This window comes from Eleutherodactylus coqui, chromosome 12 (genome assembly GCF_035609145.1).
Source record: "Eleutherodactylus coqui strain aEleCoq1 chromosome 12, aEleCoq1.hap1, whole genome shotgun sequence".
In the NCBI taxonomy this organism is placed as follows: Eukaryota; Metazoa; Chordata; class Amphibia; order Anura; family Eleutherodactylidae; genus Eleutherodactylus; species Eleutherodactylus coqui.
The window spans coordinates 113109756-113135946 of record NC_089848.1 but is presented as its reverse complement, the minus strand read 5'-3'; the positions used below and the strand labels follow the sequence as shown (position 1 = coordinate 113135946).

Below are 26191 nucleotides of genomic sequence, written 5' to 3'. Positions count from 1 at the left end.
GTCAGACTGTGTCTTAACCCCTTAGTGACCAAGCCTGTTTGCGCCTTAATGACCAGGCCAAATTTTGCAAATCTGACATGTGTCACTTTAACATGGAAAAACACCAGAAAGGTTTTGCATATCCAAGCGATTCTGACATTGTTTTTTCGCCACATGTTGTGCTTCATTTAGGCGAAAAAAATAGACCGATAGAAATTGTGTTTATTTATTAAAAGCGCCAAAATTGGGAAAATTTTGAAAAAATCGTCATTTTTTCACATTTCCAACTGCAATATCTTAAATATGTGCAAACATAATATAGAAATTTTTGCTAAGATTTATATTTCCACCCGTTTACTTTATTTTGGGCGCACATTGGAAAAACTTTCGTTTTTTTTTAACTATTTAGGAGACGTACAAATTTAACATTACTTTTTAGCATTTTGAGGAACACTTTGTTTTCCTATACCAAGCCGAGATTGGAAAGGCTCATGAGTGTCAGAATAATAGATACCCCCCCAAATGACCTCATTTTAAAAACTGCACCCCTTAATGTATTCACTGAGGGGTGTCATGAGTATTTTGACCCCACAGTTTTTTTTCAGGAATTAATTCAATTTAGAGGAGAAAAAATAAAATTTCATATTTTTGCAAATCTGTCATTTTAAAGACATATTTTTTTCCTATAGTTTACATGAAAATCAGGATTTACACCCCAAAATGGATACCCCTATTTCTCCCGTGTGCAGAAATATACCCATTGTGGCCCTATTGTTATATCTGAGTCCACAACGGGGCCCAAAATGAAAGGAGTAGTCAGTGTCTTTCAAAACAGAAATTTTGCTTGAAGTCCTTTTAGGCCCCATAGCACACATGTAGAGTTCTTGAGCGACCAAAACCATAGAAACCCCCCACAAATGACCCCATTTTGAAAACTAGACCCCTTAAGGAATTTATCTAGGGGTGTACTGCATATTTTGACCCCACAGTTTTTGAATGAATTCAAACCAAGCAAAAGGAAAAAATTGTGATTTTCGTTTTTTCGGCAATTCTGTCATTTTAAAAACAGCTTTTTTTGTACAGCACACATATGAAGGAAGACTTGCACCCAAAAATGGATACCCCTGTTTGTCCCGTGTTCAGAGACATACCCATTGTGGCCCTAATCTTATGTCTGGATACACAACGGAGCCCAAAATGAAAGGAGCGACCGGTAGCTTTCGGAACACAAATTTTGCTTGAAGTCCTTTTAGGCCCCATTGCCCACTTGTAGAGTTCTTGAGCGCCCAAAACCATAGAGAACCCCCACAAATGACCCCATTTTGAAAACTAGACTCCTTAACGAATTTATCTAGCGGTGTACTGCGCATTTTGACCCCACAGTTTTTGAATAAATTCAAGCAAAGCAAAAGGAAAAAATTTGGATTTTTGTTTTTTTGGCAATTCTGTCATTTTAAAAACAGCTTTTTTTGTACAGCACACACATGAAGGAAGACTTACACCCCAAAATGGATACCCCTGTTTGTGCTGTTTTCAGAAATATACCCATTGTGGCCCTAATCTTATGTCCGCATGCACAACGGGGCCCAAAATAAAAGGAGTAATCGGTGGCTTTCAGAACATAGATTTTGCTTGAAGTCCTTTTAGGCCCCATTGCCCACTTGTAGAGTTCTTGAGCGCCCAAAACCATATAGAACCCCCACAAGTGACCCCATTTTGAAAACTAGACCCCTTAACGAATTTATCTAGGGATGTACTGCATATTTTGACCCCACAGTTTTTGAATAAATTCAAGCAAAGCAAAAGGAAAAAAATAGGATTTTCATTTTTTGGGCTATTGTGTCAATTTAAAAACAGTTTTTTTTGTACAGCACACATATAAATGAAGGCTTTCACCCCAAAATGGATACCCCTGTTTGTCCCGTGTTCAGAAACATACCCATTGTGGCCCTAATAGACTTACAGGACCCATGGCTAGGCCTACAATGAAAGGAATACCCGTTGGATTTCAGGGTACCACTGAATAAATTTCAGGCCCCATTGCCCACTTATAGAGCCATTGAGCGGCCAAAACTATAAAGAACCCCCTCAAATGACCCCATTTTGAAAACTAGACCCCTTAACGAATTCATCTAGGGGTGTACTGCGTATTTTGACCCCACAGTATTTGAATGAATCTAAGCAAAGCAGAAGGAAAAAGTTACGATTTTCAATTTTTTTGACAATTTTTTCAATTTAAAAACAGTTTTTTTGTACAGTGTACATAGGAATGAAGACGTTCACCCCAAAATGGATACCCCCGTTTGTCCCGAGTTCAGAAACATACCCATTGTGGCCCTAATCTACTTACAGGACGCATGGCAAGGCCTATAAAGGACGGAACACCTGTTGGATTTTAGGGCACAACTGAATAAATTCCAGGCCCCATTGCTTATTTGTACAGAATAAAGATTGACTCCCTAAAAATTCCCCCCCTCCCCCTCCACGCCCTTTTTGGCGTTCGCAAATCTTAGATAAAAGTAAAAATGTGAACTGTGTAGTATTTCCAATGACAGGGGTAATTACGGAGGCTGGTTGGAATGGGCCCATGGGGCAATAAAACCGGGTATCCCCCCCCCCCCTCCTCTCATGCTTTTTGGGGGTATTTCATGACCTCAGCGGCGGGGATGGGGTGTAAAAAGTGGCGTTCCGTGAGTCTCCGTAAGCTTGATGAGGTGCGGCGGTCTCACACAGAAGGCGCTCAACAAGGTGCTCCTGGAACTGCAGGAAAGCGAGCGTTCCCGGGGCTTCTTGTAAAATACGTCTCACAGGTAGCGGTCTGAATAACGCCGGGCTCACGCGGGTGCAGGCGGAATCCGCTTGCGGAGGCCCACAGCGGATCCCATCTGTGAGCCCGGCTGTGACCCTGCGTACGGCTGCGTAATGTACTGCGCATAACTGCCTACTCACACAGGCGGTCATGCACAGTACACCTTTGTTTGTATTTCCCGCACCATCGCTTAGCGATGACGCGGGTACCCGCAGCCCGTATACAACGTAGTTGCGTATGGGCTGCGGGTATATTCGCAACCATGGAGCACAATGGGCTCTATGTTGCCGATATCCGCAGTAAAATAGAACCTGCTGCGTTCTCTTTTCTGCGAGTGGATAACGCAATTCTGACCCGCTAATGTGAGCGGAATTGTGTAATCCAATGCGATTGATCTGCGTATTACCACGGATCAGACGCATGCGGAATCCGTCATTCCTATCCGGTCATGTGAGACCGGCCTAAGGTAGATCGCTACCTTTTTATCACGTGACTGGGGAACGCTCAACGAGGCCCCTGGTCACTGCTCCAGGCTCTCGGCGACCGTTGGTCGCTGGGAGCAAGGAGATTTTAAGTTTCCTGGGCTCCCTGACTCCTGCGCATGTGTCCGGCTTTTTGCCGGCAATCGCATGTGCAGAATCCTGGAAGGTCCACGGAGGAAGATTGCGTCGGGATTCAAATACGCAGGCCTCCGGTAAAAAGTTTCATCTCCTCTCACCGATCGCATCAGTGAGGGGAGATGAAACTTCAAATTTTTTTTTTTACTTTTACGTGATCGCCATTATTGGATAATGGCGAACACGTGACCAGGAACCGCTCACCGCGGACCCCCATTAAATCTCCATGCTCTTGGCTACGTTTTGTAGCCAGGAGCAGGGAGAATTTAAATTATCCTGGCAATCCACAGCTTTTGCGCATGCGCCCGCCATTTTGGCGACGGGCGCGTGTGCAGAAGCTGTGGTAAGGTCCGCGGATAAATCTGGGGGCCTTAGGTACGTACTTTCATCCTCCCTCACGGATATGATCCATGAGGGGAGATGAAACGTACGCTTTTTAAACTTTTTTTAACTTTTTTTTTTTTTAACTTTTTTACACTTTATTTTCACTTTACATGATCACTGTCATCCATTGGATGACAGTGATCATGTCCCCGGTATAATCTCTCTGCTCCTAGCTACACATGGCAGCCAGAAGCAGAGGGATTTTAAATTCCCCGGGGCTCGAGCCCGTCTGTGCACGCGCCCGATGTCAATCATCGGGCGCGCATGCGCAGACGGGGATTCGGGTCCCGGGACATCGGGACACCGCTGAGGACTGGGGGTGAGTATTTTCACCTCCCCTCATGGATCCGATCCATGAGGGGAGGTGAAACTGACTTTTTTTAAACTTTTTTTAAACTTTTTCGCGATCGCCGCTAACCATTGGATAACGGCGATCGCGGTACCGGGGACCGCTCACCGCAGTCCCCGCTGACATCTCCTGCCTCCCGGCTACCTACAGGAGCCGGGAGCCAGGAGATTTTAAATCTCCCGCGCCGCCGAGCCTTCTGCGCATGCGGCTGACGTAATGCCGCCTGGCGCGCATGCGCAGAAGACCGGCTTCGGGCCCCGGAGCGGCAGGAGAGCGGGGAGCAGCGTGCCAGACCTCGGTGAGTAATTTCAGCTGCTCCGATGGATCCGATCCATCGGAGCAGCTGAATCTTTAACTTTTATGTACATTTATTTACTTTTTTTGCGATCGGCGCTATCCATTGCATAGCGCCGATCGCAATGCCGGGGGGGGCTCCGAACAGCCCGGGATGACAGCTCCATGCTGTCAGCTACCTGCGGACACCGACAGCATGGAGCTGTCACGTCCACAGCCCGAGGGGCACTATTCTCTGCAGGAAGCATGTTTTTACGTCCTCAGAGAATAGAGCCCACTTCGGGAGGACGTAAAAACACTATGGGCTGGTCGTTAAGGGGTTAAAGAAGTTGTAAACTAATGATGTTCTATCCTTAGGATAGGCCATGAATAATGGATCAGCAGGGGTCTGCTGCCCGAGATACCCACCTATCAGCTGTTATTGGGGCCTCTTTGCTCATGTATTGAGCCATTTTCTACAGGCAGCAGTTATTTTCCCACTGTGGTGCTTAGGCTTGGTATTACACAGAAAGTTCTTATTGAAGTGAATGGGAATTTGTCTGTAGTACCAGTGCTGGCCACTATAGTAAGAACGGAGCCGTTTGCTTCCTGCAGAAATCAACTCGGTGCTAGAATACACTGGTGTAGCAAACAGCTGATCAGTAAAGATCCCGGGTGGCAGACCCCTGCTGATCTGTTATTGATGGCCTGTCCTAAGGCTAGAACATCAATAGTTTACAATCCCTTTAAAAAGACTCATAGGAGTGTTGCTAATTACAGAATGCATATGTTGTAGAGCAGAAGTTTCTAGGCTTACTTTTTTAAGTCCTACTCCAGTAAAACAGGTGGCTTTGGCGTGACCAATACGTCCACAGGACAATATTATGAACACATGACCAATTTGGCTCAATATGTACATCACAGCAACAGGGAACAGACACCATGGGGGGAGGGGGGCAGGGTGTAAGTTAATTCAGATGGCACCTAAATTATTTAACAGCTGTAAACTACTGATTGCCTACCTGCATGATTGATGGTCTATAACAGATCAGTGGGGATCTGCCAACTAGGATCCCTGCCGATAAGTTATTTGCTAGGTCGGTGCGCTCATGCAATGAGCTGATTTTTGCAGGAAGCAGACAGCTCTGTTCTTGCTCAGTGGCTAGGCTTGGTATTGCAGGTCAAGTTCCCAAACACACTTTATACGGGCAGATAATTGCTTGGTATTTAGTTATGATAAAAACCAAGAGACTCGGAAAAGTCAAAGATTTCTCACTCAGAGCCTTGTCGGCGACCACGTGTGTATGGGACAATTATTCCCCATATTCACCATTTTCTGCAGGAATTCAGACAATTTCCTTGTGAAAAAAGTACCTTTAGTTGCAACATCCATATTAGAGCGGAGTACATTAATGCATGTGTGTTGATTCCAGAACATGGAATGTTAGCTGAACTAGACCCTGGATCACCAACCCTTTCGAAGTGTGGTGCAATCGCAGTATGTAGAGGGCATGGAATTTGAAGACATCAATCATTGGCAAAGGGGTGTGGTGTGGAGATGGAATGGGAAATAGCCAGGAACGGGCCAGAAAGAAAACTGTACTTCGAACTTTTGCAGCTAGCTTACCACAGGAGCGGGGCGAAAACTGTAACAAGACAGTAGAGCCACTGTGAAAAGTATAAACCATATGGTTACACTTGCCAGTCAATACGCCGTGTTACGTTACAGTTGCCTTATGATGCAAGTTTTAGGCCACTTGTCCACGGGTGAATGGTCACTGCGTTCCCCGCGGCGAAAATCCGTCCGCGGAAAACGCAGCGAACGCTTTCCATAGACTTACTATGGAAAGTGCAGCCCTGCCGTCCACAAGTGGAAAAACCATAGCGATTCTCCACTCGCGGGATTTAAATCGCAGCATGCTGCAAATTGCCACGATTCTCCATGGTGAGTCGTCCGCTCTCCCCTGCTCCCTGGCGGCGCGGGATATCACTACGCCCATGAGCAGGAGCCCTAAGGTAGACTCTTTTTAAAGTTTGCTAACTTTTCACATTTTGTTAATAAGTCACTATTTAGAGAAACCTGCAATTACATGCAAAATCTGTAATCTACACCCATTGCAAGCGCAGAATAACCTCAAGAACCAAGTAGACAATCAACTACAGATTTGCTTCTTGCATCTTTTCAGTTGTTTTCTATTGATCCCTATGGGAATTCTTACTTTGTGGTCATCATAAAAAGACCAACTGGAACTGTGTAACTGGCTCCTAAAGCCTTCCAAAAACTCTGCCCCAATTGATGAGGTTATCCATGGTCAAATAAATGTTAATTAACAACTGATAAACTAATTATTTATGAGTAATACAGCCATCAGAAACCCCCCTAGTGTAAAAAAATTCCAGGTGATGAGGTTTTTCTGGAGTGAAGTCCAGTCGGAAAGCTTCGGATGTGCTGCCAAGTGCCTGTTATATGAGCCAGAAGTGACAGTGATACGGTTCTGACCCTAGTGCCAAGTTTGAGTAATGCTCCTCCATCGTGTCACAGATGCTCGGCAGCATCTGAAGATAACAAAAAGTTAGGGGGCTCCTATGCAACTCGAAAGCAGATGGACAGGGCCTACAAAACAGTTTAGGGTTCTTCAAACCCTGCCGAGATCAAAGAGATTGGCTGGGCTGTTGATTTCATATGTATGCATATATGAGGGATGAGGCCTACTGAAAACCAACATGCCCAATCAAACTTCCCTCCACATCTTATTAATCTCCTCCTATTAAAATGAACAAGGTGGAATCAATAGAAACAGCTTTCGCACTATCAAGGGGTTAGCCAACATTTTTTGCGCATGTATGGTCGGTTTCATGGAGTTTGGTCACCAATGACATTCGCCTCCAATCCTGTGGATAGGAGATAAAGTATCGGATCACTGGGACCCCCTACAACTTCAAAACTGGCACCCAAAATACCCCATGTGAATGGAACGGCGTGTACATGAGTGATTTTCACTCCTATGGGATGAAGGGAAATTGCTTAGCGTATCAATCTTTGCTTGTCCCATAATAATAAGTGTAGTGGGGTTCGAGCATGCACACTCCCACTCGATACACATAGGGCATTTGGGTAAGCCAATGATGGCACCACTGGAGGTCCTATCAATTGAACCCCCAGCAATCCAATATTTATGGATTGCTGGGGGGTCTTTAGAGAAACGGGAGGTATAAGAACGGTAGTATAGACGAAAATATTGTGTGAGTCAGCGGGACCGCCACTGCAAAGGTACCCCTGTTTCCCTGAAAATAAGACAGTGTCTTAAACCTTTTTGAACAAAAATTAATATAACTGTATAGCTGCCTGGACACTATTTAAATTAACTTTTTTAATTAACTGTTAGCAGGGCTTAATTTTGGAGTAGGGCTTATATTTCAAGCATCCTCAAAAATCCCAAAAAATCATTTTGCATCCTCAAAAATTCTGGAAAATCATGCTAGGTCTTATTTTCAGGGTGTGTCTTATTTTCAGGGAAACAGGGTATGCATTCGGCCCATGACATGAGAAGTCCTAATGCAGGCGAGATTCACCAACCTCATGTACAGTAATCTACAGACTTGGCAGTCCATAAGTTAAGTAGTTTTTTGGAGAAAAATAAGGGGGATAATGATGAAAGATGGAAGAGGAGGTATAAGGTTTACCCTTACATCGCAATCACCATCTACTATTAGGAATGCCCAACACTAAGGGACTGTAAGAGTCGGGAAAGGAGTCTCCACAAACAGAGGACTAACCAGCTTCATTGAAATGTGATATTCTTCAATTTGAGAAGCCAAGAACAATTTCACTTTTTCAGCAGAATTGTCAGCAGCAACGACATTCTGTGTAGTCATCACTTGTGGAAATGTCACGAGGTGGTGAGATTTCTTCTCGCACGGCTTCAACTTATGAATTATGCAGCCCGGAGGGCTTTTTTATTGGAACAGAAATCCAGAAAAAAAAATGTTCAAGTTGTGAAATTGTTCGAAGACATTTCCACATGGTATAATGAACAGCCGTTAAAGTGGACCTGCCAGTCTTATGACCAAGGATGGACTATGCATGCTGTATGAGAGTAGTCACTGTAGATCAGTTGGAGGTCGTCCATAACGTATAGTAATCATTGCTAGCACCACAACCTGAAAGCGGTCACCTACCAAATGTATAAGGAAGGGACAGTATTTACTATAAGCACAAAGTTGTTCATTCAGCTTCATTCTAAAGTTTTTTGACTCCACCAAAAAATAAAGACATGTACGTCGGGGCAAGGAGGTAGCCAGATCAACGAGGCCGTGCCTCTATTGGCTTCCCACCGTCAAGGTAAAAGTTGGCCATAACCCATGAAGTCACGTGACCCCATTGCATGTGTGTAAAGCCCATACATAACCAGCTGTCTTTCAACATATTAGGGGCCATCAAAGAGGCCTAGTCCAGCAGTATTCTACTGCTCGACTAGGCCTCTTCGGGCTGCAGATCTTTCATCCTTTTCAGATGTGAGGATGGAATTTATTCAAAATGGCCTCCCGATAGGTCATAGATATAGTATGAGAAGGCTGTATAAAATGCTCAAACCCCATCGACATAGTCTACAGATTTCAGTTACTGAAAAAATATATATAACCTAGTTGTTGGAGGGTATAGGGTGGTTTTTATTTAACGGTGATGGGTGGGGGTTTCCAGGGAGTTAAGGGGTTTTCCGGGCAAAAGCCATTGATGACCCATCCAAACGAGGTATTATTGTATCTTGTCACCACCATCAGAATGAGTGGAGAGCTAGTGATGGGCTGTATGCGCCAAGTGCACGCCCACATGCTGCTGATTGGCTGTGTGTAGCCAGGTCCTCAAAGGTCGTAGCAGTGTGGGGATTCACTTCATGTTGGGATGGCAGCTTAGGTTAAGGGGTTTTTGTTTCAGTATTAGGGATTACATTAGTAGCTGTTAATGCTTCCATGTCAGAACTGGTTTCATGAACATGGAAGTATTAAGAGCAAATAATACAACCCAAAAGTGAAACGACCCCTCACCCTAACCTTCCATGCCAGGCACACTGTCTGTCAGCGCAGTCCTCAGTTTTGTTGCATTGTTCCCGTTCCCCTGCAGCTTCCCTGTCCCTCACCAAGTCAGACCCAGTGATCTGCTGCCGCCGATCTTCCGCTCATACTGTGTCCTCAGTCCCCTCCAGCCTTCTGCACAGCCTCTCCATCCCCCTCCCTCACCCACCGACAGCCAGCGATGTGCTGCCGCCGCTCTCTCAAGTCCCGCTGTGTCCCCACTACCCTGCAGCCTTCCGCACAGCCTCTTACTCCATCTCCCTGTGCTGCTGCTGCCACGCCTCAGTATCCGCTGCTGCAGCCAACTGCAGGAAGGCCGGCAGGGGAAGGTGCCCGGTCCGCTGCAGCCTTCCGCACAGCCTCCTAGTCTGAGTCCCTGTGCTGCTGGCGCCGTTCGTGGTCCCCACTAGTTATTCTTTGACTGCTGTACCATATCTACAAACCCCAACGTCAGCGGCCTCGTGCTGTAGATAAAAGCCTCACTGTGGCCAGCGATTGGCTGCGGCGGTGATGCGGATGTGCGACACGTAATCGCTGCAGCAAAGCAAATAAAGACCATCTGAGGTCAACACCGCTTCAGCGCTGGCGCAGTGGAGGATTTGACAGGTTACTAATGGTTAGTCTCATATTTTGTCACATTTTCAGTTATTTATTAGATTTTTTCTTATTTATTTCTTTAAATCCCGGACCACCCCTTTAATAGAGTTTTTATTATCTGGCGTGCATTTTACTACGTGCGTTACATTACGCAGGGCTCTTCCCGGCATAAGGATAATTTGGGAAAGTGGCATTTCCATCTGTTAAGTGTCTGCAATGATTTGGGCAATGACATTTTCTGAAATTAATCTGCGAACCTGCTAGCAAACGGCAAACATCTGCACAGCCACCTCGGTGCTCGGCACCTCGTTTAGATTGGTTGCTAGGAGGAAATGGACATGCTCTTGCTTTTTTTAGGCCCTGCAGGCACTGAAAGGATTAAATGTAGAAGTGTCACGCTGGGTTTGAACTCAAGTATAAAGATTCAAAGTGAGAACATGCAAGTTTGTGACCTTCAAATCCAGCCCCATAATAGCATTACTTCTCCGAGGAACGTAGCACGATAAAGAGGAACAGAACTTTCTAAAAAGATAGTCCAAAGAATGTTATTGACGAGGGAACTTCGGTGCCGGCCTCCCCTTTACGTTCCCTCCAAAAGCAACTTCCATGTCAGATGGCGATTAACCTGCCAAGTAACAATAGAATGCCAAGCAAACTAAGTGACCCATGACATTATGGGCCTTAATCACAGCATTTTAGGAAGGAGGTAAAAGGGATTCCTAAAATGTACAAATGAGGTCACTAAAAGTTCTTAACCAATTCTAAAGCAAAATTCGATCAAGTACAGTGATTAAAAAAGAGTCTACATCACATGGTATAGGCCCATTTACACGCAAATATAATCTTTCACACGATTGAAAGATTAGCGGTCGTTTTGCATAAAGTACTAATGGGCATAAGTGCCCATTAGTACTTTAGCAGCTTCATTTGCATGCAAATGAGCCTCCAGGAGCTGTTGCAGAAGTCAGCAGATGGTCTGAGCTTTGCAATTAGCTCTATTGTTCAGGCACGGCTGCTAAGAGAATACAATGTTATCTCTAGCTCCTCACAAAAAAAAAAAAAAAAGCATCGATCAGTCGAAAAAAAGTACATGATGGTAGCATTTACATGAAAAGATTATTGCTCAAAAGCCATCATTTTAATGAATTTTGAGCGGTAATCATTGCGTGTAAATGGAACTTTAGTCGACTCAGGTTTTTTTGGCTTCTGGTGGGTAGATATTGGCGAGTAAGAGTAGGCCTCACCCGACTCGACTAAATGCCCATTTACACGCAACGGTTGTTGCTCAAAATACATTAAAACAATGGCTTTTGAACGATAACCATTGTGTGTAAATGCTACCATTATGCACTTTTCTTCTGAACGATGATTTTTAGGAGAGTTTGAAAGACAATCGCTCAGACTGCACATGTCGTGTTCTCCTCAGGAGCTAGAGGAAACATTGTATCCTCTTAGCAGCCGGTGGCTGAACAATAGAGCTAATTGCAGAGTTCACACCACCTGCGCAGTTCTGCAACCACTCCTGAAGGCTTATTTGCACGCAAATGAAGCTGATAAAGTACTAATAGGCATTAGTGCCCCTTAGTACTTTATGCAAAACAATCGCTAATCTTTCAATCGTTTGAAAGATTATCTTTGCATGTAAATGGGCCTTAAGACTCGTCACAAACAGTACCTCCATCCATAGAGACCACACTGAAGGAAAATTGAACAGGGAAGTCCTTACAGCTGCAAACCACCAACATTCTGCACTAACCAACTTACCTCAAGTTGCGGCCCGGCTCGGAGGCACCGAGACCACCCGAGGACACCATACATTATCAGAGCAAACGACCCTCAAGGAATAACACCTCAAGGAGTTCCAACATCCAAGGAATATAAACCACCTCAACTTAGGGAAATACATGCCTATAATGCTTCCGCCACCGAAGTCATCCACCAACTCCAAGGATTTCTCCATCAGCTTCCATAACAAAAACAATGCATGGAACATCATAAGAACCTCAAACTCAACCTCAGATACCCCATTTATGCCTGCCACCGCATAGAGCTGTATGTCCAATAGAACAGGATATGTAGAAGAATAGATTTCGGAACGGATGATCACCTTTAATAGCTCCGATCACTCCATAGCCACCACCATGGGCAGCGAATGTTGGGTTATAGCTGAGTGGTCAGCATCTTCCATCTCAATAGCTGCCACGTTAGTCACATAAACGAACGTAAAAAAAATAGGTCCACAAATATGGGAACGTCTGCAAATCTGTTAAGACTGTTGAACGTAACCGTACACGGGGCTTCATCTTGCATCACATTACGGACTGGTGGAAGAAGCAGAGAGCTGGTGCTTGTGTGAAGTCATCTTACGCTGTAGCTTCCCTAAGATGAAGTCTTCTGGTTGTGACATCTATGATCATCTTTCCTTACAGGTACAGGGCAGAAGCGCACAGTCCAGGTCACCCGTCACATCGGATTTTACTTGGCATGGAAGGCAGTAGTTCTCTATTTCTATGTGAAACAGCCAGCGGACTATGATATATGCAGTACAGTCAAACGTCGACTTATAGGGCAGCCACTTTCCCAAAGGTGGCGCTGTGGAGATACTTTTCCATACCTTATTTGATTACCTATTTCCCAGGGAGCATTGCATGACCTACATAAGAACCCACCCTATGACAACTTGATGTTTTCCTCAAGGAGAAAGCTTATTCCCTTAAACCTAAGCAGATGAAAAAAAAAAAAAAAAAGAATCTACCCCCAAATAAAGCAGAAACATAATAGGATTTAAATGATACGTTTATAGAGGGAATGTTAGGGAATGGTATAAAAGGGCTGCCATTAGTGCAGCTTGTGGAAACCGGTCCTAGGATGGGCGAATTAGCGTGGGGCCGGGAGCTTAGCGTCATGTTGTTTAGTACAGTGTCGTGTTCGGCTCGTGTAAGAGGGCCCTATCGGGCAGATTGTCGCAGGATCACGGGAATCTGAAAAATAATCATTCAGGGTAAATGCTGAGAGTAACTGAACGATGATTGGTTTCTACAGAAACTCACCTTTCTATAGAGCATAAATAGGACACCGTGACACTATATAGAACTGGCATTTATGGGATTACTTCGTATTCTACTATGGTGACCTTGTGCTTCATAAGTAAATGTATAATATGCTGCCTACAGCAAAACACCCCTTTGACCTGACCGCTGTGACCCAAGATGACGGTCATTACTGCGCAGAACACAAAGAAAATCTAAGAAGTATTCTAATAACACATTTCCAGCTCGGCTCGTAGAGGTGCCCCTCCAAAGCCAGAAAGCTCGTACCCATGCCAAGTTAATGTACACATTGTAAGAGAAAAATAAAAAACTTCCAAGTAGGAGTTGTCGGGATGGAACGAAACTCTTTCTGTGCAATTGTAACATTGATATAAGTAAGGCAAATTAATTGTGTAAAACGGACCCTTTGAATGGAGGCTCTAGTACCCTGTTGTACCGCCTCTAGCTTGGATGCAAGATGTGATATGGGCGGGCATGGAGGCTCTAGTACCCTGTTGTACTGCCACTAGCTTGGATGCAAGATGTGATATGGATGGGCATGGAGGCTCTAGCACCCTGTTGTACCGCCTCTAGCTTGGATACAAGATGTGATACGCACAGGCATGGAGGCTCTAGTACCCTGTTGTACCGCCTCTAGCTTGGATCCAAGATGTGATACAGGTGGGCATGGAGGCTCTAGTATCCTGTTGTACCGCCTCTAGCTTGGATACAAGATGTAATATGGGCAGGCATGGAGGCTCTAGTACCCTGTTATACCGCCTCTAGCTTGGATGCAAGATGTAATATGGGCAGGCATGGAGGCTCTAGTATCCTGTTGTACCGCCGCCACTAGCTTAAATTAGGCCCTGAAGACAACCCAGTCACACTGCAAACACAGGTGACAGTTTGTGGATGTCAAAGGCATAATGGGTACGTGAGACCAAACGTCCTTCAGCCAAGTGCTTGGAAATGGTTCTAAGAGACACCACGGTGTAATGACGGCACTACCCATCTCTGGGTGGTGGACAAAACAGTTAGAGCTGCTCATGCTTTTTGGAGAATCTCTACTGGTGCTCTGTTCTGGGTCCTGAGCCCAGTCACCTTGTGTGCCCTCACACATCCACTGGTCCTAACAGTCTGGTTAGAACGGCCCGGTGGGGGACAGTTCATCAATACGACCATCCAGCTTCTCACATCCCAATAATGCGCCCCTCTCAGACTCTGGTACTGGGGGGACATCGCTTCTCTGCGTCGTAGAGGCGTCTAGTGGTCAAGAAGCTCCACACAAGAGGAAGAAGAGGTCACTACATGCAAGGAGCCTCCGAGAGCCTCTTATAGGACATGGGGGGGGGGGGGGGGGGGGGGAGCCATTTTTAGGACATTCATCTAAATCACACCGCAAATCTAATCATTTGCATATCTGCCTGAGATGGAACTGCATTCCGGGTTTTGCAGTAAAACTGACTTCTTCTAGGGAGTGTATATGTAAATACATCCATTTGCTCCATTACTCCCATTAGCATCTGTATGTACGGAGGCGGGCTTGGAAGGAATATTGCTGTGTAGAGTTGACCACTTACACACCATAACCACCTTACTTGTGTAATTGACGGCCTTGCCGTTAGATCACAAGGTTGAGGAACTCGTCATTCCTCACAAGACTCCTAAGTAGATCACTTCATTATACTGAATGCAAGGTTTTCAACCCCCAAAGGAAAAACCTGCTCGGACACGTATGGAGGCGAGGCCTGAGAACATGCCGCAGCCTGGACTAATGATGGCCCGTTCCTGCACCTAGGCCTCCCGTCAGGGGTCAAGGGGCAGGCAGCTGGAACATGTCTCCACCGCTATTCCCTCAGGGTAGTCAGAGACTAAATGGCCTTTCTGAATACCAGTATATATCACGGGGCGCACTGACTTGTAAAGAGTGGACTGGCTACAGGGACTGCGACAATTTGGGCAGGAGCTGCTGATAATCTAACACTGCGGTCGCAGATTTCTGGGGTTCTGTGTGCCATCCTAAGCGCTCATTCACATGGGGGTATTTTCGGTCCATAGTAGGTGTGTATTTTTGCGTAAGACGTACAGCATAAACCCTGTTGACTTGCAAAAAAAAAGACCGAAGAAGCCCAAAGTTTAGGAGATCGCTTAAAAACACGGCAGTTTTACGCATGTTGGCAGGTCGGGGGGGGGGGGGGGGGGGGGGGGGGGCACCGATATCAATTGGGCCTTTTTTTTCGTGCCGAAAATGCACCGAATACGCAAGCCATACAAGCACAACCCTGAGCACAGCGCAAGGTGCGATGCCGGACAATGTGAGATACGGCCAAAAGGGCAGCCTTCACACCACACACATGCGCCTCGTTGACCAATATACACCCCTCCCCCAAGCACCACTGTCACCCATCAGCGGCTTTAATGTTACAGCTAATGGTTATAATTCCCCACACTCTTATGAAAGCTGTCCAAGACAATCTGTCTCTGTTGCCCTTAGCAACCAATCACAGCGCTACTTTCATTTCTTATCCTGAGGTAAAATGCAAGCTGTCCTGTGATTGGTGGTTATATATTATACTGCTGAGGTAACATGAAAGCTGCTCTGTAAGAAATAGTCACAACGCAGCTTTCATTTTATCTCAGCAGTATAATTAAAGCTGTCCTGCGATTGGTTGCTACGGGCAACAGACAGATTTCCTAGGAGTGTGGTTCCGGCCTACTTTTCCCCTTCCTGTATAACCTCACATCCAAGAGCCATAGGTACAATACATGCATTGTTTTATGCCTCTTCTGCGAGTCCACACCCCAGGAAATGAGACCTCCATAACACAATGTGGAGGGGATCATCCTTCACGCCTTCCCGCAGCGTCTGAGCATTGATAATGCCCCATAAACCACAGGTCTTGTCTATAGGCCAAGAGTCGGCAATGGCCGGATAAGAAGGATCCGGAGCCGAGTCACAACGAAGACCCAAAGCCAACAAGCCAATCGGGGCTTATGACATACAAGGAAATGGATTCCTACCTACTCATAGCGCCAATGTGTTCTCACCCACGTCAGGCGCAGCGTGGTGGACGAGCTAGTCACCATCTCAGAGACGGACAGGGCAAGGTCATAGGAGGGTCTGGGCAAATCGGAGGTGGCAGAACGAGGACGACAACACATAGGGAAGCAAAGCGGCTCCTTGATCAGTAATCCACATCAGGAATAGAAAGGGAGGAAAACAAACAATTTAAAAAGTGTCTTCGGGTTAGATAGGGGTTCACAAACTTATTTAGCAGCTCGTTCGAGCAGCCCGTTTTGACGGGCAGATTACTCGTTCACGGTTTCACCTTCCTATGCGATACACTCAACGAGCGCTGTTTAAACGAAGTGACAAGTGAACGCGCCAACAATTTGTACTCCTGCGGAAACTGAATGACGAGCGGACAGTTCTCATTCGTCGTTCAGGCGGTGGCTCGCGTTCACGGAACAATAATAATGGTTCCATCTAAACGCACCTCTACATATAACATCAGCTCTGAAGGACGTAGATCCTGAACGGCCGCTGTCACTGGGGACAGAGCTGTCTGCTTCCGGCCCGATATCAACCGATCGGCGAGGCTCCGGAGGACAGGCAACACCACTGACAGCCGAGCTCAACAAGTTAGTTCTTTGGGAAGGGGTGGGGGGTGCATGCGTTAAAAAAAAAAAAAAACGCAGCCAGGTCCAGATATGCAGTGAATACGCTCCCGTCTATGAATACGACGCATAGTCACAGATCGAAACTAAATATGCCCATGCAAATGCCCCCTCAGGGCAGATTTGACAGTTGACCGGCTTGAAAAAAAAAAAAGCCACCTAAATAAACCACACTATTTTCTTTTTTTGGGTAGGGCGTTCCCATTTGATGCATATTTGGAAGCCCCATTGATTTCTATGGCAAAACAGATGCGGAAAATGAAAAAAATGTAGCAACGTCACTTTTTTTCCCCGCAAAGCGTATTTTCAATATGTGTTAAGACAAAAAAAAAAAAAAAAGCTTCCTCAAGACAGGAACACCGTTTCCCATTACAGATCGGTGGGTCACATATTGTTAGTGTATTTCGGCACAGAGAACGCGCTTCGTGAACGTTGGACACGTACAGTATTAAGGGGTTAAATGTATCCAGCCAGAGATGAATATTTGATAGAGCAGCTCCGTAAGAATCCAACGGCGGCTCCGCGGCGATCCTGATATTACAGAGAGCGCCGGATGACATAAATAAGTGAGAAGTAACGCTGCGGAGACCAAGGAATGACGAGGAGTTTGGCTGCCGCCTCGGGAAGCACATGGCCGCGGTATAAGGCATGCTGCACGCAGCCGGGGCTTGTTTACAGTACGGCAGTAAAGCGTGCGCTGTGGTTACTGATATTAAAACACTCCATCTCCGCTTATTGGAGGACGCCGGTGACATCAGCAGCCTCCGCCATCCCGGTGTGTATAAACACAATGAATCACCGCATCATTCCTACACCGCGCTCCGAAAAGATCCTCATAAAACCCACGGCCGAGAATAGATGAACTTGTTAGAGACCTAAAAATACCGACGGGCACCGATGCCAGCCACTTACTATTCTAGAGCGTGAACAATACTCATTCAGCTCTGTATCCGCAGCATGTGACTGCTGGATTATCACATGTACCAACCATATCAGGCCATTTCCTATACAGCGGCACTCAGATACACAATTTTTGGGGATGGCGCTTTAAAGCAATAGCAGCTGATTGTTGGGGGGTCAAAGGGGTGCTCTCCCATTTTACTATCCTCAGAATAGGTTATAAAAATAGTGGATCGGCAGGGATTCTTTGCTTGAGGATCCCCGCTAATCACCTGATCCTCTGGCCGGCTATCATTGATGGTCAGGGCCAGAAGCGTAATGGGTGACTTCACGATCCCATTGAACTCAACGGGAGCAAAGACATCTAATTCCACTTCCGGTCCTAAAAAAGATGTGGACGTTTGGCCACACTGAACGCACAGAGGGCCGGAGGTTCGGGGGGAATCACTGGGAATCCCAAGCGGCGGATCACTGCCTGAACTGCAACTGGTGACCTAACCTGAGAATTGGCTGTCAACAGTAAAAGTCACAGGTTGCAACATGGCCCAAATGCCAATCATTAGATGCGATACTCTGACCATGTTGCTGCCTAGTCCTAGCCATATAATGCAGGGTGTAATCGGAATACCTAAAATAGCGCAAACTAATGTGGGTAATCATAGCCTAAAGCCACCCTCAAGAGTCAACGACAAACACAAGGCAGTCAAGAGGCTTCTACCACTCCGGATGTAGGAAACCAAAGTAAACCTGAGAAACGTTGCCCTCATACATTAGACTTAAGTGTGGTTCACACAGGCGTAAGCGCACTTCTGTTACAGGGAGGGGGGGGGGGGGTTACTGTTTTATCTGCTGTTACACAACAGCGCTATCTGCTGGCTAAAGCCGGTACTGCATGAGTGACCTGTTGGATAGTCTCTGACAGCAAAGAGGCTGGCAATATACAGTAAGAGAACCCCGACGGACGTCTTCGAGCATCGGAGCTGTACAGCCTTAAATTGTAATGTATTCAGGGGTCAAACAGTGTACTGGAAAGGGTTAGGGATGGCTTCACATGAAGGACCCCCCCCCCCCCCCCAAAAAAAAAAATGGTGTACACAAGCGATTTGGAGTGATAGTTGTCCAATGTAAACATGTAACCTGACGAGGTACTAAGCGAGAAATGGCTCAGTAGTTGCTAGGTTTCAGCACACTGTACCAAAGCGACTAGTAAACAACTTCCCGATCAGTGTGAACAGACAGTCATTCATCTATGAACAACTGCCTGTTCACAGTGAATGGAGGTGGACGATCGGAAGAGATCTCTGGCATGCTCGGCCTCCATTCCCTGAACGGCTATCACTCGTGTGAAAGTATAGTAGTGATTGTGGTTGGTAGGACTGTAGGCCGCTTATTCATCAGACAGTCGTCCCATGTAAAATAACCCTAAAGTTAATCAAAACGGACAATTTCAACCGATTGGGCTTTGTTAAACTTGACCCAAATGAACAATTGTTACAGCCAACATCACCATAATCTGGAAAGACGTTGACCGGTTGTAAAGTTTCCGGTTGATAGTTGGTAGCGCTTCCGTGTACACTGTGCAGTCAGACAGTATACAAACCATTAGTTCCTCGAAAGTTTCACACTCACCTAGAGTCACTGAGCAGCCAGATCATTCACCAATCGCTCATTCACTAGCTGCTCTACGAGTGCTTCTACCCAATACATGCGGCGGCGTAAACTACAAGGTGTGGTAAGATTCAGATAATGGAAGATATACGATATACAAATTAAAGCAGACCATAAACATCAGATGAAGGTCTGCTGAACTTGCCAAGTGAAGTGGGGCGGGCCAACCATTTAGAATCTTCCTGACAGCAGAGATCAGGGAAGAAAAGGATCGAGGAGGAGAATTTCAACATGCGCAATCCTTTAGTCATCGCAATCCTTTAGTCATCGACTTGAAAGGGTCCTACCAAAATATGCGACTTCTCACCTCAGCTTATCTCACCTTTTCAACTGAAGCGGTGAAGTCGGTTGTGGATAATCGTCAAATCTGCACCAACGATATGGATTGTGATGCAGTTTTTGGTGTGAACTTTGATGAGGATTTTCTGCAGCGGCAGTTTTTTTATGGGTGAACCCCTGCTCGCCAGCTCATTGCAACTTGTGTGCAGCCTGAAAAAGTCCTGCATGAACAAGGGATGTGCAGCCGATAACGAAAGTGCATGGTGGACGAATGATCGTATGAGCAATCGCTCGTCCCCTATACAGTGTGATGCTGCCTTTGTAGAGGGCAGGTAAACCAGCACCAATCATGATAATTGGTGCTCGACATTGGCCTGTGTAAACAGTCCCCAAAAGGCAACTTAAGTGCTCGTTCTCACGGGCATATTTGCACCGCAGTGAATAGAGTCCACTGATTTCCAAGGATTCATTCACATGCGGTTTGATAGCGTGAAGAAGTCTGCAGCATGCCCTACTTTAATACGCAGCGCAATAGGCCAGTGAATACACAGTAAACCGACGCATTTGGGGCTCATTTGTGCAGCAAATCAATGGGTCCTTCAGCGCACAATGTTACAATATGCACGGTATTTGCATGCACAAAAACCAATAGAAGCAAGTGAAATACGAAGGAGATGCGATTTTCGGCCGTGTAAATACACAACATAAAAACCTGCATCTGCCCATGTGAACGACTCACACGGGACAACGGTCAGCCGTTTTACATAGGAGCGATAGTCGCGAATGATGGCGGAGCGCGCCAGATCTAAACGGCCTCCATTCACTGCAAACAAGCAGTTGATCATAAATGAATGACTGCCTGTTTACACGGCCGACAGTCGCTTGGTTATTCCAAGAGGTGAGCGATTTGTCCCTCGGTGGCCGCATGTACACGGGTCAACTATCGCACGAATTTGCCGTTTCTAGCAATTATTGACACGTTTAAAAAAAAATAAATAAATAAAAAGGTGCCTTTACCCCACGTTTAGAACAGACGCACGCTCTGCCCAGACTGCGGTTTTTGGTCCGAGGAATACAAAAGATAGCTTGTGGCCAAATACTAATTCGTCCAACAGCCATCTAATGCGTTTGGCCGCCTTTCACTCTCCTATAAGACGCAGTTTGGCGAGAGGCAGCACATCGCCTCCGCTTAGATTACACATCACAAGTCAGCCATACTAAGTAATCTCCGTTCAGAAATCGGATATTACAGGTCGGCCCCCTACCCAACCCCCACACTAGTCTGCATTGTATCCTTCTCCCAGGCTTACATGACCCCTATATTACTGCTATAACCGTAGGCTCAGCGCCGTAGACGTCCGTAACCGCGCATGTTATTAACCATAACAATGACAGCGCACGTGTCCCCGGGAACGTGCGGGACAAGATTATGTCACTCCTCAACTTCCATTACACTGCAGACACATCCAAAATGGAAAAGCAATTTATGGCGCTGTTAAGGAGGCGCAAACACGAACAAGCAGGAACATAATCCGTACGAGGACCCGTAGGGAGCGCCACCTGCAACCTTAACCCAATTCCTTCTCAGCGTTAGGCGAGTTTTCTACGTTGCAAGATGTACAAAACACTCGCACGGAAATAGAATTTACTATTTGCAGTGGGTCTAATTACACGTGCGATTTCTCTCGCATAGCGATGCGGCGAGACGTAAAATTGCAGCCGGTCATTTTTGGGCAATATCGCCCATTATTTCCTACAGAAGGCAAAATTGGCATTGCCCTCACACGCCGTGTGCAGATCGAGGCAATGTGATCTTTGATGTTAAGAGTGCTGGAGCGTCATGTGATTTCTTTTTCACGCACGAGAAGCGTGCAATTACAGCGATGCGCTTTTCTCCCCAAATGTATTAAGCTCGCAGAAAAAAAATGTGAATCTGTGCAAGCGCAGTATCTGTCTGAGAAACAGCCTTGGGCTGTAGCTACACGGGCGACCGCGATATTGGCCTCAGATGAATATCGCACTTATGCACCTTCGATTTTTTTTAATGCGCTTGTGATGCGTTTATGCGATCTCATTGCTGCACTTGCAATTTTCATAAGCGTGAAAAATCGGATAAGGTGTTCCAATAGTAAAAAAGTGTCAATGTTATGTACACAGGTGTCAAAAAAACGTGCGAGTTTTGTGCGCTTGCACGACAAAGAACTCGCGTGATGTTCTCGGGCGCAACTCGCTATCGGCTGTGGAGATCTAGCCATGAGATTTATTTGGCTCCTATAGGCTGTAGTTACCCGGCCGCGTGCTTGTAAAACTGCTATTTTCACTAAAAGTGCGATGCGATTTGGAGGAAATCGCATTGCATCCCTAAACATGCGATTTTCATGCACAGTGGGGGATGGGATGGGATGGGATGGGATGGGATGGGGGGGGGAAAAAAAAAAAATCACATTTTTTTCAACAGAAAGTTTTTAAAAATTGCGCCACGCTCGTAAAAAAAACTCGCATGTACATGTCGGCGCGATGTAATTTTTAACTTGTCCATCACAAATAATAGACCGATTTTCGGCGATCTTACAGAAAAGTAGGACATGCTACAATTTTTCATGAAAAAAAAACAAAAAAGGAAAAAAAAAAAAAACACACACCAATGCCCGTATAAATAGTGGACCCGTTAAAAATAATCGCTTCTTTCCACGTGCCATTTCTGTGCATCTCGTAACACCGAGAAATCGCCAGTGTAAAACACATCCTTAAAAATCTGGGCCTCCAGCACCCATCCCCAGTATCATAGCCATAGGGGGTACAACCACAGAACCCTACGCACGTAGCCGGCCTCCACGGACCGCAGCGTTTCCACCAGCGTTCCGAAGTTCGAGCGCCCACGAGCTCAAAACCCTTCCGAGTCATTAACAAAAATACAGAGAGCTGGAAAAAAAGTGCAAAATTCCCAAAAAAATAAGACAAAAACAGGAAACGTTCCCATTCTCGTCTTGGCGGTACGTGATGTTGTGCCCCGTCTCCCGGGGGTTTTAAAGTGAAAATGAGAATGATGACAGTGCCAGGTTGTGTGTGCGTTATAAACACTGGCACTGAATTTTTAATGAGAGCCCTGAACAAAGAAAACAGAGCGAGCGAGATGGTGGAAGGAGCACGCTGCCTCCTCGTACACTTCAGCTGGCGTGCCACATTCCTAAACAAAACCCAGTGGGGACGGGCGGCACACACCCCATCTATACACACCGCTGATATAAGGCATATATATGTAGAGGGCATCTGCCAGGGGCGGTGGTGTGCCCATGCATACACCCAGCCTGGCAGTACAATGGTAGGAAGGGGGCAACAAGAAGAGGTTCTAGAATACAAAACAAACAGCTGAAGGGAACAGAGAAAAGATACAAAAGACATAAACAAACAAATACAATGTATCACTGTTAACTCTTTGCCTGCCAAGATTTTTTTCCCCCCACTCCTTCTGCCATGCCTCTGTCAGATAAGGACAGTGTAGATTCACAGGGACAGAGGTAACAGATTGTTTGCCAACCATAGAAGAGATCAGTTTCTATCCTGCTCTCCCCTCCCCCAGTCATCAAAAACAAGGGGGGGGGGGGGGAGGGGGTCGCTGATTTGCCATCACCCACCTCCTAAAAGCAGCCTGGACCAGCAGGCTGGGGTTTGGAGAAATTGCATTAGCCACTTTGGCAACAGGAAGGGTAGTATAGAGCATTTAGGGTACTGCGATATGTCATATATAGTAAATATGTGCCCCCTCACATTGTGTGTATATTCACTAAACCCTATGGGCAGCCAGAGCCGCCTGTTCCCAGCACAGCCCCCTATACTACAGGGGTTATATGAGGTATAACGAGGACAAGCCATGCAGTCAGCGCCAACCCCCAGCTCTATAGGTTACACAGCCTAGAACCACCGGCGGACATATATATGCTATATGGATATATTATACACACATTGTATACCCCCTATATGAGTATACATCCATTATATGGATACACTGTATACACTCAGTGCTTATAGAAATAGATACTGTATACACACACATATAAGCCACAGATATCTATCACCTATATGAATATACACACACCTATATAAATCGATATACTGTATACACACATTATATATATACCCCCTAGATGAATATACACACACACACCTATATAAATCGATATACTGTATACACACATTATATATATATACCCCCTAGATGCACAGCTTTCATGTTACATACAAGGATGGGGCACAGCAGCCTGCATGGATTGGGGGCCTCGGTCAGGTACAGCACACACCTATAGGACTGTCTACATTGTATACACACACACACACACACACACACATGGATGGGTCGGTCACCGATTAGTTCACTACACAAGTCACAAATCAAAGCCACCTCAAACGTAGCAGGGGGCGCCAAAGCCAGACCCCAAACCTCCTCCAGTTAAAGGGACCCAAAGCAATGCACTGTTTGTTCTCTGCAATCAGCCACTTCACACTATAATAAAGTTCAAGCTGAATGCAAGTCCATGCATTCTATTGTTCTCTGCAATCAGCCACTTTAGGCTATATCCAGGTCCAGCAAAGCTAGTGCATTAGGGCTCATTCACACTGGCGTATTTTCGGCCCCAATTAGGCCAGGGGCGCGCTTGCTGTGTCCGAGCTGCACCCGAGCGGTTGAGCGCAACTCCCATCCGAGCGTGTCCCATAAACGGCGTGCATTCGCATGTCAGAATTCTCGTCTGGGATACGGAGAAGAATTGCACATGCGATACTTTTTTTTTCACGTGTTACACCAGTCTGCATGCAAAAAAAAGGGGGGCGGTGTGCGTAGCCCCATAGGCTAGAATTGGTTCGCGTGCTTCTGTGAATGAACACGGAGAGCACACGGACTCAAACAGGTTAGAGTGCGCCCGGCGTGTAACACGGATGGCATAAACCCCTTTGCGTGCCCTATGAGCTCCGACTACCAAAGGCTATGTGATGACGTAGAAGAGCAGCAGATACGCCGTGGGCAGGAGATGGTTAAAAATCGTGACATCAACGGGGCCTTCTTACACGCGTGAAAAAAACGTAACGAACACGTGTGCAAAAAAGCCACAAAAACACACATTACAGTAAAAACGCTGCGGATTTCACGGACTGACATGCTTACACCTGTGTGAATGAGCCCTAATGCAGGTGAGTGCAAGCTATTGTTCTCTGCAATCAGCCACTTCTACTACTCAAACCCAATGCAATCTATTGCTCTCTGTAATCAGCCACTTTGGGCTGTAATAATGTTCGTCAAGCCAAATGCAATCTATTGTTCTCTGCAATCAGCCACCTCAGGCTACAATAATGTTCATCCTACCCATTTCGATCTATCGCTCTCTGCAATCAGCCACCTCAGGCTATACTAATGTTCATCCTACCAATCTCAATCTATTGCTCTCTGCAATCAGCCACTTTAAGCTATAGTCTTTTATCATACCTAATGCAAGCTATTATTCTCTGCAATCAGCCACTTCAGGCCGTAATAAAATGTTCATCAAACCTAGTGCAGCTCAATGCACGCTATGATTCTCTGCAATCAGCCAGTTCACACTGTAATAATGAGGTTCGAATGGATTGCGAGTGCAATCTATTGCTCTCTGCAACCAGCCACTTAATTAATAGGCTTACTAACAGGAAGTCCAGAAGCAGGTCGTTCTCCGTGCACATGTATAGAGCTGTAGGGGGTCAGTATGGGGGGCAGGGGAGACCCCCCACTAGTGACACTGATCGCCCCCTGTCCTGATCTGCACGTGTGCTGTGGATTACAGCAACCAGGGATCCCAGACACGTGCACAAGATACAAAGAGCCAGAGTGATCCCTGCAAACTTGCTCATGGATCCAGGGATCGTAGCCACGTGCAATCCCCGGTAACTCCTCCTGTCACCGTGCAGATCGCAAAAAGAACAAGCACCCGCTGCCCGGTGGAAGTGCGGGAAGGAGTTTGCAGAGCAGGTAAAGTTCTCCCCCGGCAGGAGCCTATGGATCTATAGGTGCGGCACAGCGGCTCTTACCTGCACACAAAGTTGCCATGAGCAGTGCACAAGTCAGTCCCAGCGCCCCCATAGTCCCGGGAGGTGGAGGTCTCACAGCCCATAGAACAGCCACATACAATCCCATCCGACAAGAACAACGATAATTCCTTCACATGGGGCAGCGCCGGTGCGGTGTGCCAGCCGGGAGTACCCACGCGTGGGGGGGCGTGTAACGCTGGATCCGTGGGAATGAGCTGTGTGTGAATGTGGAGCTCAGCACATCAAACAGCGGCAGCAGCGGCTCCCCCCGCCGGACGGCTCCACCTTCTGCAGAGGGAGATTACAGGGGGAGGCGCGGCGGCCGCACGTCACTGAGTGCTGAGGGGACGGACACACGGACCCCCCCCTCTAATACATAATGAGAGCTGCCAGCAGGGACCCGGATGTGGCTACAAAGGGAGGCCCCCCTGGGCCTGGGAAAAGGGGCAGGGATATTCCTGCTTTCTGATTGGGCAAAGCAGATGTCTGTCACAGCGGTAAAGGG

General features: G+C 46.4%; 1 protein-coding gene across 1 annotated transcript in view; it reads right to left on the bottom strand.

The window, feature by feature from the left end:
• The window catches only part of ACVR2B (activin A receptor type 2B), a 185329-nt gene extending 159363 nt beyond the window's left edge, over positions 1-25966 (bottom strand). Inside the window, exon 1 of the mRNA XM_066585558.1 lies at positions 25687-25966. Within this exon, the coding sequence (XP_066441655.1) occupies positions 25687-25792 (106 nt within the window). The 5' untranslated portion in view covers positions 25793-25966. The remainder of the gene's footprint in view (positions 1-25686) is intronic.
• Positions 25967-26191: the final 225 nt, after the last annotated feature.